The sequence below is a fragment of the Pelodiscus sinensis genome, chromosome 13, assembly GCF_049634645.1.
Source record: "Pelodiscus sinensis isolate JC-2024 chromosome 13, ASM4963464v1, whole genome shotgun sequence".
NCBI lineage: Eukaryota > Metazoa > Chordata > Testudines > Trionychidae > Pelodiscus > Pelodiscus sinensis.
The window spans coordinates 47,030,737-47,044,923 of record NC_134723.1 but is presented as its reverse complement, the minus strand read 5'-3'; the positions used below and the strand labels follow the sequence as shown (position 1 = coordinate 47,044,923).

At 42.1% G+C, this 14,187-nt stretch overlaps 1 protein-coding gene across 1 annotated transcript in view; it reads right to left on the bottom strand.

Moving 5' to 3' along the window:
- Positions 1-238: 238 nt before the first annotated feature.
- Positions 239-14,187, bottom strand: part of LRCH2 (leucine rich repeats and calponin homology domain containing 2) — a 37,274-nt gene continuing 23,325 nt past the window's right edge. The window contains exons 2-5 of the mRNA XM_075941191.1: positions 9,679-9,823; positions 7,253-7,379; positions 878-983; positions 239-790 (exon numbers count right to left, since the gene is read on the bottom strand). Of these exons, the coding sequence (XP_075797306.1) occupies positions 642-790; positions 878-983; positions 7,253-7,379; positions 9,679-9,823 (527 nt within the window). The 3' untranslated portion in view covers positions 239-641. The remainder of the gene's footprint in view (positions 791-877; positions 984-7,252; positions 7,380-9,678; positions 9,824-14,187) is intronic.

The following is a 14,187-nucleotide window of genomic DNA, read 5'->3' as shown; positions in this document are numbered from 1 at the left end:
TTTCTAATTTAAGAGTTATTTTCATTTGTTTCTACTATTAAGAGACTATTACCTCAACCACTAATATTCTGGGACTTGCATGACTATAGCAACACAACGTATATCACTGTTTTTTCAAGTACTACATATATAATTCCCAGATAAAACTAGAGTTTAAGATTGTGTATGTATCTGTAATTTAAGAGTAAAAAAAGTTATAGGGCATCTCTAAAACAAACATCACGTGCCCAGGAATATCAGAATTAAATGTAAAAGACATCCAAAAATGTAAAGATATGGAAATGCAAAGGTACAGTTGTTTGAATGACTTTAATCCACACTGTAATGATGTTATGCAATAATCAATGCAATTACCATACAATTATGACTAGTGTTTGTAGCTTCAGATTAGATCAAACTGACTTAAGATTTTGGGGGGGTTGTCTTTGCTCACTAAATGTCAAGTGTGCTGGGTTGAGGAAAAGATCAAAACAGAAAGGAGATGGAAAGAACAAACAACAACAGACGCAGAGAAAGAAAAACAGCTGTGCTGGGGAGAAAGGAGACTGACCCTAACATTCAAACATACAATTGGGTTGGTAATTAACCTAACATCTCACTCTTCCTTAAAACCCTAGGAAAGCTGAGAAAATGGAAGGTTTTTACACACTAACCTGTGCCGGCGGTATCTGCATTGGGTTGTTATCCAAAACTATTACTTGTAAATGATGTAATTTCCTGTAACAAATTGGAATTTCTGTAATTTTATTACAAGAAAAATCCAGTTTTACCAAGGGAAGGTCTCCCAGTTCTGTTAAGGGGGAAAGGAAACAAAATCAGAAATCCTAATGTTTTGCGTAATTTACCTATTTCAATGCAAGGATGGTGATCAGCTTACCATCTGGCAACACATGGAGATTATTTCTTCTGATGTTTAATTCTCTAAGCGATTGCAGTTTTCCTATTTGCTGGGGAAGGACCTGAATCTCATTGCAGCTGATATCCTAAGTAAAAGATAATGAGCTAATGAGTTCAACAATAGCTTGACTGAAATTAAACAAGAGAAAAAAATTCAGTAAAAGCTATTGCAAAACATATTTTAAAGAAGAATTTCCTCTTTCAATTTGGTAAGAAATGGGAGTGGGGGAGAAAGGAGAGCCTTTTCCAATCTGTAGCAACATTTGGTAATGTGGGAGTTCAATCGAGGAGTCGAATCCAATGGACAAGAAAGTTCATGTTGAGGTTCATTAATGCTCTGGCCTCAATCAGGAGAGCTGGGTTTGATTCCCATCTCTGCCAAAGACATCTTTTGCGTTATTGCAGACAGTCACTTACATTTTGTACTTCTGCAAAGTTGGGATAATTCTTCTTCTTCCCTGTGTTACACAATCACCTGAGACCACTGGATCCAAAATTATGAGCCTCGACTATAGTGGTTCCAGACTGTGGTCTGTAATTGCAAATGGGGTCACACCATTATAGGGGTTGATGGCAACCCCTCGTGTGTGGAAAATGCCATTTTGTGCTGCATCATGTAAACTTGCATGTACAGTGTGTGCAAATTCCCAACGCATGGAGAACACCATTTCCCCTTGAAAATGGCATTCTCTGCATAGTGTGACCTCATGAGCACCACACATACAGGGACACACTGTGCAGGTGGTGCCAAGGTCACACTGTGCAGATGATGCTATTTTGATCTATAAAATGGCATCCTCCAGGTTGCCTGTGGTCCCAGCAGGAAATACTTCATAGAGTTGTGCTAGCAAAAAGTTTGGGAACCTGCTGTTCTACTGCCACAGATAACATACATCAGTCTGATCTCAGGCTGCTACAGTCTCATTAAAGGTCTAAGCGGTTCGGCCACAGAGAATAAGCATGGCTTACACCTACTTCACACAGGTGTTGCAAGACTAAATTAATTAACGTGTGTTTATGCATTGGCATAAGCATGGGGAAGATACCTCTCAACAAGGTGGACAATGCCATAAGGCTGTTGGTGAAGGAGTGGCTGTACCTATCCCTGTGGACCAGCAATGAACTGGGGGACATCTCACAGAGGCAAGGTGGTGCCAACATCCCTTAAATGGGTAATCTATGCAACACTGCAGTGATCCTCAGACATTCTGACTTCTGATGTGCCAGGAGGCTGCGATGAAGAGCCCTGTAGTAAGTGCCCTGTGAAATGCTGCAGTGAAGACAATGGTCAGGATCCCTTTCAGCCAAGATGTCACCACATACTTGAGCAGCTTCCCGGAAGATGAATTTCAAAGAGACAGGAAGATTATGCTTCACTTTGGACTCATTCCCACAAGCTATGTTGATAGCTGCAGAAGCTTATTGGCTACCTCTGGATATGGTGTGAGGAACATTAGGAACCAGCAGTCCTGGTTCCATAGGGCAAGAACATCAAGCACACAGTCATTACTCCGACTGCAAGGACATAGTCAAGAGGACACTGAAAGATGCCAGCAACAGCAGCAAGTGGAAAATCTGAGACAGAAGTTGGACCAGGGCAAGGCTTTTGAGGCGATGTGCAAGTGGGATGCCAGTTACCACTTCCTCCCAGACGCAACTTCATCCACAAGGTTAGCTCAGTTGCAACCCATATGCCCTGGGATTGGGACAAGCAATGCAGAAAGTCTGACTACTCTAATGCAACACTACCTTACATCTTGTGCAGCTGTAAACTAGGGATGTAAGAATTTAACCCATTAACCAGTAAGCATTGTCTTATCAGTTAACCTTACCAGTTACAATCCTGGGAGGAGGCCAGGAGCCTGTGGGGCATTTAACTGAGTAACCAGCTGAAACTCAATCAGTCACAGTTAGTGTTTTTTGTTGTTTTAGTTTTACATCCCTGTTGCAAATCCCACTCCAGAGCCTGCCAGATGTGCCACTCTACCATCATCCAATTCTTTTCTAGCAGACTGTATTTATTTGCAGAATGCCTACTTCAAATTTTTTACAGAGGAACAATCTGAACTTATTACTCTTATGTTCCACAAGCTACTATTATAGCTTTCCGTGGGAGGTATCCGAGTATTTGGATACTTATTTTAAAATGTACTGTTAAAATTTATTAACAATAATTTCCTACTGCAGATTTATTATACCCATTTCACAATTTTTTTAAATTGAACTCGCTACTTTGGGATAATTAAAGCAAAAGTCTTGGGTGAATAGAAACTTCTTTATTAACCTGTGTTTTAGATAATTTAGCATACGCTTTAATAAAATATGGAGAAATCTATTAGCTATTTCCAACCTAGCTAAACACTAGTTCCACAAGATCGACATGTAGCTTCAGTTTTCCAGGGTATGATTCATATATGCAATGACAATACTTATAAGACTAGCTACCCAATGCTAGAGGTAAAAACTGGAGGTTGATTTTAAAGTCTAGGTCCTTAGACATAAATGTATTTTATTTATTTAAAATATTTTTACCCAGCCTCTCTATTTAAAATATTCGAGGTAGCTTACAAAAAGTTTTTAACACACAATAAAATAAATGTATATAAAGTAAAATACAAGACCCCAAAGGGGTCTGCTAAAATACCTCAAGAGGAGGGACACACACACATACCTAAACACCAATAAAAGCACAGGTCAAAAGGGTGGCCTTGGCCTGGCACCGAACCAATGCCAACATTGGCGCCAGGCGAATATCCTGGGGGAGAGAGTTCCATAGCCTAGGGGCAAAGGCTGAGAAGGCCCTGCTCCATGCAGGTATCAACCTTATCTCCATAAATGAAGGAACACGGAGCAGAGCCTCCCCAGCCGACCTCAATCCCCAGGCAGGTTCATATAGGAGGAGACGGTCCTTCAAATACCCTGGTCCCAACCCATTTAGGGCTTCATAAGTCATAATCGAGACTTTGAATTGTGCCCAGAAACACACCTGAAGCTAGTGCAGCTGCCAGAGCACCGGCATAATGTGCTCCGTATAACAAGTATTAGTTAAAACTCGAGGAGCTGCATTCTGGATAAGTTGAAGCCTTCAAAGACTCTTCAAAGGCAGCCCCACGTAGAGTGCATTGCAATAATCCAATCGGGATGTGACAAGAGCATGAATCACTGCATCCAAGTTGTTCTTATTCAGAAAGAATCGCAGTGGTGGATCAGCTGAAGCTGCACAAAAGCACTCCTAGCTACCAAGGAAATCTGAATCTACATCCAGCAAATCCCATAGCTCTTCTGTTCAGGTGATTTTACTCCCGAATATTCCTTCCCAATATCTTTCTCCAGTGTCCATTTGGCTACTTGGGTTGCCTAAAATGTTCAACTGGGGCTATTAACCTGTTTTCAGTAATTGTTTAGCAGTCTTCTACTCCCAGTCCATGGGATATGTAAGGAAGGATGATACAAAAATTAAAAGTTTACACTTTGATTTTATTTGTGGTGACAAATGCTTATCTGCTGCATTAAATACTTATATGCAAAGTGGTGAGGTACACAAAGTGAAAGGGTTTTTTTAAGGGACAAAAAGAGACTGGGTATGGTTCGTTTTTTAAAAATACTCCTCATCTCAGTGTTCTTGGTTGGAACCTGTTGCTTTGAGGCTCCAGAATAAAGACAGCATGCTAGAGATGTTATCCATAATGCAGATATTAAATAGTGAAAATGAACATGAAAGGATGAAATACACTTGCATGTTGCGTACACTCGCAGTGTGTTTGAAAACCACTACAATAAGGCAGCAGAGCAAAAATCCACATATGGTAGCTATATTTAATATTGTAGATCACATTTTACATCTCATTCTGGCAAAATTTTACATGCATATACAGAATAATGCAGATCTAGATTTCTGTCAGTGAGTGATCCCACGATTCTGTAATTTTAAAAAGCCAGAATTTTCAAATTCTACATATATACAGTGTAAGAAAGAACACTTTAAATGTTGCAGAAGTCACTAAAACATAAAGTGTACACAGTTATATTACTACAGGCACCAACTCTCAATTGCTACTGTTCTAAGAACTCTGTCCAATGAAACTAATTTGCTATCAATAATTTATATCTGCATAAAAGCAGCAGCACCGATCCATTATTACTTTTAAATTTAGAGAGGAATCAGCTCAATTCCTAGCTATGATATTCTAAATTTCAGTAGTTAAAACCTAAACAAGTAGGACTTATCAAAAAATTCTTGGTTCTTTTCTTTGTACCGGGGTCATTTTCCACTTAAGAAAAAACACTAATTGAGTTTCCATCTACAACATCAGACATGCATTCACTGTTTCACACTAGTGAGAAAGGAGCAAAAGCAACCAAGCTGTAACCCTAAATACATTCACTTTCTACATCCAACACTCCAAATGAACCAGGCATCAGGTAAACACGGGCTTTTGGGCTGTATTAGAACTATATTATACAATGTATAATACTGTCTAATTTCAAGAACTATAATTCATCTTTAAAAATGAACATAGGCCAAAAGACTGCATTATCTATAAACCATACACATCCACAAGAAACGGGAGGCAGGCTGTTCACAGTGCACAGTGAGACGATAGCACACCTCAACACTGACAAGTCACCAGACTTAGCTCAAGTTCTCATTGCTCTCTCAAGTTATTATACCTCCATTAGTACACTCAAACTCCATTCTGGGTGCAGCAATCATAGACAAATTACAGAAGCTAATCTTTTCTTAACCCCAGATTACCTCCTCACACACAATCAATTCTCACTTGGCTTTAGAAAATGAACTTTATTAAACCACTGTAAACTGGAAAATTTTAGATTAAGGGGCTTTAAACAGAGTAAACATTTTTAAAATATTGAAGGATACCTGGACAAGCTATTTTCAAATACTTAAGGTTAGAGATGATTGACATTTAGTATCCCTGCCAATATAATTTTTTTTTTAACTTCCACAGAAGGTAAAGACCCTCAATAGAAAGGAATATGATGAACAGGCATTCATTTTGCTCATATATTTCACAAAGGAAACCAAGTTAAATCGTTATTTTTGGCTTTTCAAATGGAAAAAAATGAGAGCTTGAATACACATTTCATTACAGGTGTGAGTGCAATGTCCTAGATTTAGCACAGAACCAAGCATCTCTGTTGCAGGTGACCTACCACAAAAATTAAGTTAAAAGACTCAATTCCATTTTAGAGTAAGTGAGGCGACATTCTTTCGTAATGTACTTGTTTACTAAATATCAAACCAAGAAACCTTATTAATTAGAGGTTTCACAGAATTATCTTTCATGTCAATGTATTAAGAGAAAGTCTGATTACTCACCTATTTCGATATTTAGTTATTCTAAATTGTTAACTTTGTAAATGTACTTTTGAGTTCTGCCATATACTGTACTTATAGAACATGAGGTCACAAACTGACCATACAATAACTAAGTTGACATTATGCATCAATATAGTGCACCTCCCAGATCTCTAACTGTGCAAGAGATACTTCCTATAACTTGAAAGGATTAGGGTTCCAAGAGGACCCACCTGTAGTTCCCACCACGAGGCCTCTGGGATAAAGTGCAGTAGGGAACCAGTTAGACTCCTGTCAGTGGGAGCATAAAGAGCCAAAGTAGGGAGCATTTCAGGTAAGTCTACACAGAGTTTTGGAGCCCACAGGAGCAAGCCTCCCAGCCCAAGTAAGCAAATTTGCCCTATACCAACCCGATACTTCAACCTCAAGCTCCAACCCAAGCAACAACTTTAAAGAGCTGTCTACACAGCTGTTTTGAAAATGCTAGCGTGAGCACTGCTACCTGAAGTCTGTCAACATGGACTTGGAAACTTGCTCCATTGGACTTCAAAGCACTGTGGAAGCATACTGTTAGAGAACTGTCACAGCTTTGACTTGTCTTTCTTCGCCCTGTGCTGATCAGCGGTTAGTTCCAATCCTCTTCATACCATTTGCCCCTTAGAGTCTCTTCACCTCAGTTTACTCCACACTTGTCCCTCTTATACTCTTCTCCTGTCCCATCCCCAGCACTTCCCATTTCTTATGATCTTATCTCCTCCTGCGTAACCCCCATAAAAAAAAATACAGGCAACATGAGATTTGCTGTCATCATATTGATCACTCTGCTTTTGTTTGACACCAGTGCGGTGTCTATATGCTGTAAGCGCTTTACAGCAGGGACTGTCTTCTACTCTTTGTACAGTGCCTAGCACACGGGGGCCCTACCCTTGCTCAGCTCTTTGCACTACCGTAATAAATTAATAGTAATATTAAATCACATTAACAAATTACTATATTATAAATACACTTCATACTACTGTACACAATTTTACTCACCAACTCCATCAGGTCTCTTAACTTTCCAATTTCTTCTGGAATGGATACCAGCTTATTATTACTGACCACCAAAACTTTAAGTGGCAAGTCAAACAGATATTTTGGCAATGCTGCTAAAAGATTGCGACTAAAAGGAGGAAAAAAGATTAAGCTGAAATAAGTCTTCTGAGATGCAAGATATAAAACATTCTTTCTGTTCTAACAGGTATTAAGAACACAGCAATACCTCTCATTCAAATTTTAGCTATGTTACACATTGTAAATCACTTGCATGAAAAAGTCTGCCTTAGCCAAATAAATTCCATATCCCCATTCAATTTAAATAAAATAAAGTTCTAGTGTAAAAATGTATTCTTCCAATAATTATGATGTAAATCTAGGGAACAAGAGGCAATTATAAAACATTTTGATGCCTTGCCAGACCAGCACGTGCAAGTAACATCAAATGAAATGAACTGAAGATAAGAGAATGGGCAAACTCATTTACTTATAAATTGAATCTTTCGGCTTGGCTACACTTGAAATGCTACAGCAGAACAGCTGCAGTAGTGCTTCAGCATAGACAATACCTACATTGATGACAGAGGTTCTCCTGTCAGCATTCATAATCCCTCACCCCAAGAGGTAGTACCAAGATTGATGGAAGACTGTCTATTAGTGAACTTAGGCTGGCTTAACTATGTCATGTTGAGTGTGATTTTTTTTTCTCACCTCTGAACACCACAGCAGGATTGATCTAATTTTTTAGTGTAGACCAGATCTCTCTCTGCTTGCTTTCATTCTAACAGTATGGTCTAGTTACTCACTCCAGCGAGCCTAGCTCAAGAAAATGATTAAGCACACTGTGAAACACTCAAGGTATAATGATTTTGATTAGCAACACAGAGGGGGAACTGAGGGGCCTGTTCTGGTTAGGGATGTTAGATATCCCTTAATTGAATAACCGGGTAAATGCACCAAATCTTATCAGTTGCACTATTATTCAATTGTCCCCAGGGGTGGAGCGGCAGACAGTGACTCCCAGCCCCACTCCCAAGGAACTGGTCCATGAGAGGAGCCGGTTTAAAATTTGGAAAAAAAAAGCACATCCTGAGAGTGATGTAGTTAAGCCAACCTAATTTCACTTGTGAAATGTTTTTATAAATGCATCTTGTTCTTTAGATTCTCATCTCAATTATTGGAAGACGACATTATTATATTCGGATCCTATTTAAAAGCCATCTCCCTGCACAGACTGGCTTCCCCCTGCTGCCGCCTCTGATCCATCCCACGGAGCAGCCTCTGTCCATGGCAAGTCACGCATATCAGCTCCCGCCTGCTGATAGAGAGGCAGCAGTGCAGGAGGCTCTGTGTAAACCAACAGGCATGGGGAGCAGTCTTGAAAGCCAGTTTCCTGCATGTACCAACTTCCACCTGCCCCCCTCACCCTCCTCACTGCTGCCTCTCTATCAGAGGATCAGGTGCTCTCACCTCGCATCCTTGCTGCCTTTTATACAGAGGCAGCATGAGGGGCGTGTAGTCAGTTTACCGGTAACCCAGGCCTATCGGTTCACCGTTTACATGACTATACACTAACCACAGACAGTTCTGGTAGCCACAGACAGTGTCTGAGTGTTCTTCATCTTCACCAAGCCAAGAGACTCACCCAGGGAGCTAAACCACATCATGGAACGGGCCCACTCAAGTACCCTGAGAGAACCTGTTTCAGTATAGAAATAAGCCCTACTTAAAAGAGCATTTGTTCTATTTGTGAGGAGGTTTCTTCCGTATCTTTTATCCCCAGACGCATAATAAAATTGTGCTTTGCTGCTCTTTGCATAGGAAAAGGGTTAGAGATTTGTTTTAAAAACAGTGTAGGTCTCAGATGTCAGTAGAACTCTTTAAAATCTCCACAAAGCAGACCTTTCTCACACTGCAAATTTGCCAGTGCATAACTTCCTGAATATTCCTTCTGGTCGAAAATTTGATCCTGTATACTACATTTTCATAAGCTTTTGAACAAACTTCACTTGAAGTTATAGGTAAAAAAAAAAAAAACAAAACAGACATGGCATGCAGGGTAGGAGGGAAGCAGCACTGGAGTTTTCAGACATGGTTAAACATTATTTTTCCAGAATCCTCCGTTCCTCTCGATCAAGTTAATCTCAAACTTGACAAGAACAAACAACCGATGGTTAAAAATATCATATGCAAAATTTATAGCGGAAGATATCATTCCTGAAGATTTTAGGTGGGCAGGGATCAAAATGTAAGCATGCCAGAAACCAAGTCTCAACTGTACATAAGGTTACAGTTTTCCATAATGCCCCATTCGATATATACGTATGCTAACAGTCTTCCTGTAAAGCTGAGGGTTTTTTCCTTCCTCTCACAAAATCCCACTGGGTCTGTACATAATCCCATCAGAAGGACAAAGGGTTACTCACCTAATATTAAGATACGTTAACATCTGCAGATTTTTTATGGCTTCAGGAATGGATTTGATGCAGTTGTGATACAAATTTAAAGTCTCTAATGGCGCAAACAGCCAGACATCAGGAGGAATTTCAGTAAATCTGTTCTTTGAAAGATCTGAAACGAAAACAAAAAAGATCATTTTCTAAAGAGTAAAAAAAAAATAACCAAAATTGAATAGATGCACACGATATTTTACAGGAACATGGCAAGGACACCAGTTTAGATGTTTGGTGTTTATAAGTATTTTGTTTTTACTAGGTGATGCTGAGCAAAATCATAATGCAGATTTTGATAACTAAAAAAGACTAAAGCCTTCCAAAAAACAGTGAAAGATAACTATTTTGCATTTTATTATATACTTATGCCATAAAAAGTGACAAGAATCTAAAGTTATTTTACACACTATTTCTATAAAGAAGTTGGAAATATTCATCATGATTTTAATTTGTCAATTGATGGATAGATATAGATAATCTGTTTAATCCTCTAATTTTTTTCTTGATATGTGCAACAATACAACTAATGTAATATATTACAGGACAACTGAAAAGATGGTTTCACACCATAGGACAGTTATATTAGAACCTAATGTCTGAGAAGATCTGCAAGAATAAAGCTAGGTGTGCAAAACTTATCCATTCACCCTGTTAAAAATTTATTTTAGCAGATTTATCATGCCTGTCACCTCAAGAAAACAAAACTTATGTTTTCCATTTAAGAAATACTAATCAAATACTTCAAAAGAGAATAAAATCCAGACAAACTAACCTAGGATTTTTTGGTGGGCAGAAAAGAGGTGTCATTTCCACCACATTTACGTTGCAATAGTGATATGTTTCAAAACGCAATTTAGTTTGCCAAGCCTAGTTATAGCAAATAAAATATAGATTAAGGGCACGCAATCTAGATAGAAAACAAGAGGTACAAATGTTAACCTGCAGCTTTTAATAATATATTTGCAGTACACAAATGGTAACATTGAAAATATTTGATAATCTACATTCAAATATTTTGAAGTTACATGGTTTCCATAAAACGTGTACATTTGGGATTTTCTCTCAACGTCTACATAGAATACTGCACTAAACTACGAGGAAAACTGACGTGCAAGCCTGACTGATAACAAAGATAAGCATTTACTTTTTTCAGTCCTTGTGATAATACTTTGCAAGGGCCTGAGCCCACAATAACTTATGCGTGTGAGCAACTTAACTTACATGATTAGTACTAATGAAGTCAATGGAGAAATTCAAGTAAGTTAAGTTACAAGTATTTATGCACCTCAGTAGGAACAGGCCTTAAGATTATTTCAGAGGGACAGGAGGAACACTTATTTTTTTGTCTCACAGTGAATTGCTGTGATTTCCTTGCCAGGTACTACTATGTGGCTGCATGGCAGGCAGCTCAATCACTTATCACCGCACTTAATTATTGGGGTATGTTGTCAACCTATCTTGCAATAATGCCACACCACAGCTATTTATGTATTACACATCTTGTATTCACAACTGTTTTTATGGATTAATTTAAATATTTTGGGCACGTTCTTTCAGAAACACTTAGCTATGAGTGACTTCAAGGGAAATGTTATGTGTATGTATGAGGCCCCAAGATTTGTTCCTTTATTCAAAACAAGTGTAGAAAGGCCTCAAAGATAATAGCTAAAACTATATTTCAAACTTATCTTTGATAAACTTGCTTTTGGAAGCAAAATCTTTTAGATAAAAAATTGTAATTTAAAGTGGTTGTATTACTGTAATTTAATGGAATTAAAACTAAATGTATATAATAAAGAGAACGCAGGTTGCCACCATCACCTTAATAAACAAAATGTTCTGCTTCAAAGATGCTTTGATTTTTAAAAACAGGGAGAATCTTCCATTTTCTACTATCTGAAAGTGAGTTTCTATACAGAGAAGATATTGAAAGCTAATAGAAACTAAATCACTGTCTATTCAAATTTGCAAGACCCAGTCACTGGATTACAACATTTTTTATTTCCCAGCCAACTATAAACCGATACGTGAGCCTTTACCTGCTCGTAAGAGCGACCTCGGATTAGCCAATCGTCGAGGTACGGGAACACGTGCACCCCTTGTTTGCGGAGAGACGCTGCAACCACTGCCATGCACTTGGTGAACACTCTGGGTGCCGTTGACAGGCCAAAAGGGAGCACCATAAACTGAAAATGGTGCTGGCCAACAGTAAACCTGAGGAACCTCCTGTGGCTGGTTCTGATCACCACGTGGAAGTACACGTCCTTGAAATCGAGAGTTGCGTACCAGTCTCCTAACTGAGGCACTGGAATGACTGAGGCTAAGGTTACCATTCTGAACTTGTGTTTTATGACCGCCTTGTTCAGATCTCTGAGGTCCAAGATGGGACGGACTCCTCCTTTTGGTTTGGGGACAACAAAATATCGGGAATAGAATCCCCGTCCCCACAGGTGTGGGGGGACCTCCTCTACTGCTCCCTTTGTGAGGAGCACGGACACCTCCTGACGCAGGATGTGTTTGAGAGGGGTGTCCCTGAAAAGGGCCAGGGAGGGGTGTTGGAAGGGGGCCAGCCCATGGCCGGCCCAAGAAAGGGATGGTATAGCCTCCATTTACTATACCCAAGCATCTGTTGTGATTAATGCCCAAGCATGGGCAAAATGGGATAGCCTGGCCCCAAACAGGGGGCCAGGGTAGGAGACTGGTACACAACTATCAGCGCGTCAAAATTGGGGCTTGGCCTGCTGGGAAGGGCCGTGGGGTCCTCCCCGCTGGCGGTCTGCCCTGAGGCGACGACGGTGACCCCTAGCGCCTGGGGGGGGGGGGGGTGCACCCTCCCCTGTTGCCTATAGGGCAGCTAGCGACGCTGAGGGGCAGGAGTGTGAATGCCCAAGGATTTAAGGGTAGACCTTATCTCCTTTAGCATATGGAGCCTAGAATCGGTGTGCTCCGAGAACAAAGTTTTGCCATCAAAGGGTAAGTCCTGGATAGTATTCTGGACGTCGGGGGGAATCCCGGAGACTTGCAGCCAGGCACCACAGCGCATGACAACCCCAGATGTCATAGCACAGGCTGCCGAGTCAACTGTGTCCAGGGATGCCTGGAGAGCCATCCGGGCAATAAGCTTCCCCTCCGAAGCGATGGCCGCGAACTTCTGACGGTCCTCAGCCGGAAGCCTATCCTTGAATTTCTCCACAGCCTGCCAAGTATTGAAGGCATACTGGCTCAACATTGCGTGTTGGTTTGCGATGCGAAGTTGCACCGCACCTGTGGCGTAAACCTTACGACCCATCAAATCCAGGCGTTTAGGTGCTCTCGCCTTTGGAGAGGGTCCTGGCTGGGGCAGCCTTTCCTTTTGAGCTACAGCCGGCACAATCAAGGATCCCGGGATGGGCTGCAAAAACAGATGTTCATGCCCCATCTGTAGAACACAATAGCGCCTCTCGACCCCTTTCAAGGTAGGGGTCAAGGTCGCCGGCATCTGCCACAGGGCATTAGTAATCTTGGCCACCGTTTTGTTCAGTGGCAGAGCCAAACATGCGGGTGCATCATCGGCAAGGATGTCCACCATTGGATCAGTATCCTCTACAACAGGTTCCACCGGGATGCCCAGATTGGATGCCAGGTGACGAAGCAACTCTTGGTGCGTATGGGCATCCACAGTAGGCAGACTAGGTGCCAGGTCTGCCAGGGCCTCATCAGGAGACGAGGACGACTCCTGCATCGGTGCCGGGTCTATGGTCGGTGCCGACTGTGGTGCCGGTGGAACGTATTGCACCGGCTGTGGGCCCGGCTCCGGCACCGGGGCCTCTGTCGCCGGATCAGGCTGCGGTACCCCGTGCGGGGAGGGGGGTGGTCGAGACAGCGACGCCGAGGGCTGCGATCGGCAACCCAAACCCTCCGACACCAGAGACGGAGGCACTGCTCCCTGCCATTGATGATAAGCCCAAGGCGTCCAAAAAGGCCACTGCGGATGCGGGGGCCAGGTTTGCTGCGCCAGCGAAAGGTCCCGCCAATGTCGACAACGGGATCTATGGGTCGAGGATGCTCCCGAGGACCCTGAACGGATGGAAGTGGCATCCGAATCTGATGAGTAGTCGGACTCCGGCCAGGGCGGAGCAGACGAAGGGTGCGGGGCAAACCTGGCCATGGATTCCAGCTTGCCGGCATGGATACGGTGGAGGCGGACATGTTGCGGCACCGGGGGACCCATGCCCGGTGTCAGGAGACTTGCTGCCAGTTGCGGCACCGGGGTGCTCAAGCCCGGTGCCGGGAAAGCTGACGCCGGCAGTTGCGGCACGGGGTGCCCAGGCCCGGTGCCGGAAGTGTTTTGGTGGTGCGCACGGTACCGGGGGACCCATGCCCGGTACCGGACACGGCGTTGGGGTAGCCGCTAAACCACTCAGGCTCGGTGCCGAGTGTCCTGATGCAACTGTCGACTGGGGCACTGGCAAGGTCCACGTGGTCGGTGCCGGTGTTTGCGAC